Below are 888 nucleotides of genomic sequence, written 5' to 3'. Positions count from 1 at the left end.
CAAAATTACTTCTCATATTTTAAGTGGCTAACTATCACTTTTAGAGTGGTTTTAACTTACTGAATGAAAGAAAAGTACCTATTTTCAAATGTATAGTATTTAATATAAAAAATAGAGAGGAAGTACTGTAATTCGAATTTTATTTTAATGTTTGAACTTACCTCTTCTTTGACTTCTTCTTCCTCAGTCTCAGTAGATATAGATGGTACCTTGGGCTTGTGCCATGATATCTGTAGCCTACGGTCTTTGAATTTTGATGCTTGGTTTGCAGCCTAAAGTGTAAAGAATACGTAAGTATACACTTGTATTTACTAAGGATTTCTTCAAACACTGTACTATTTAAAAATGATGTAAGGTGGGCCTTTCAGTTGAGGCAACTGCTATGTTTGGTGCCTTACCACTGCTGTGTTACAGTCACTCTACTGTGCAAGGAAGGATGGAGGATAACAAATACTTTCTTCATTCAATGATCAACCTCCGACTTTGATTTTACATACCAATCCTTAAAGTCCTATCATTTCTGAGACGATCATCTCCTGTCAGTCACAGCACTGCATTTTTTCAGTTCTGTCTGATAAAGCTCTTCCTAGCCCCTCCCCATAACCTTCTTTTCCAGAGATGAACTCTCAACCCTCCTGCTTCACTTTCCCAAGCACTAGGGTTACAGATGTGAGACATAATGCTCACTCTTTTCTCAAATGCTCAGAATTCCATAGCTATCCATTCAACAAATGGTAATTAGAGCTGGGCTTGGTATCTCACACCTATAGCACCCTGGAGGCTGAGACCAGCCTGGCTATATTGTGAGTGCCAAAAAGGGTCTGGACTACAGAATGAGATCCAGTCTAAAAGAAAAGTCACACTGTCCCAACCCAACTTGATTTGTTC

At 38.6% G+C, this 888-nt stretch overlaps 1 protein-coding gene across 2 annotated transcripts in view; it reads right to left on the bottom strand.

The window, feature by feature from the left end:
* Window positions 1-888, bottom strand: part of Rbm27 (RNA binding motif protein 27) — a 69,482-nt gene that overhangs the window by 4,695 nt on the left and 63,899 nt on the right. For both annotated transcript variants that reach the window (XM_005356041.2, XM_005356042.2), the window contains one exon: window positions 162-272. In XM_005356041.2, the coding sequence (XP_005356098.1) occupies window positions 162-272 (111 nt within the window). The remainder of the gene's footprint in view (window positions 1-161; window positions 273-888) is intronic.

Source organism: Microtus ochrogaster, chromosome 18, assembly GCF_000317375.1.
Source record: "Microtus ochrogaster isolate Prairie Vole_2 chromosome 18, MicOch1.0, whole genome shotgun sequence".
NCBI classification, from domain to species: Eukaryota; Metazoa; Chordata; class Mammalia; order Rodentia; family Cricetidae; genus Microtus; species Microtus ochrogaster.
This window is presented reverse-complemented; position numbering and strand designations above follow the sequence as displayed.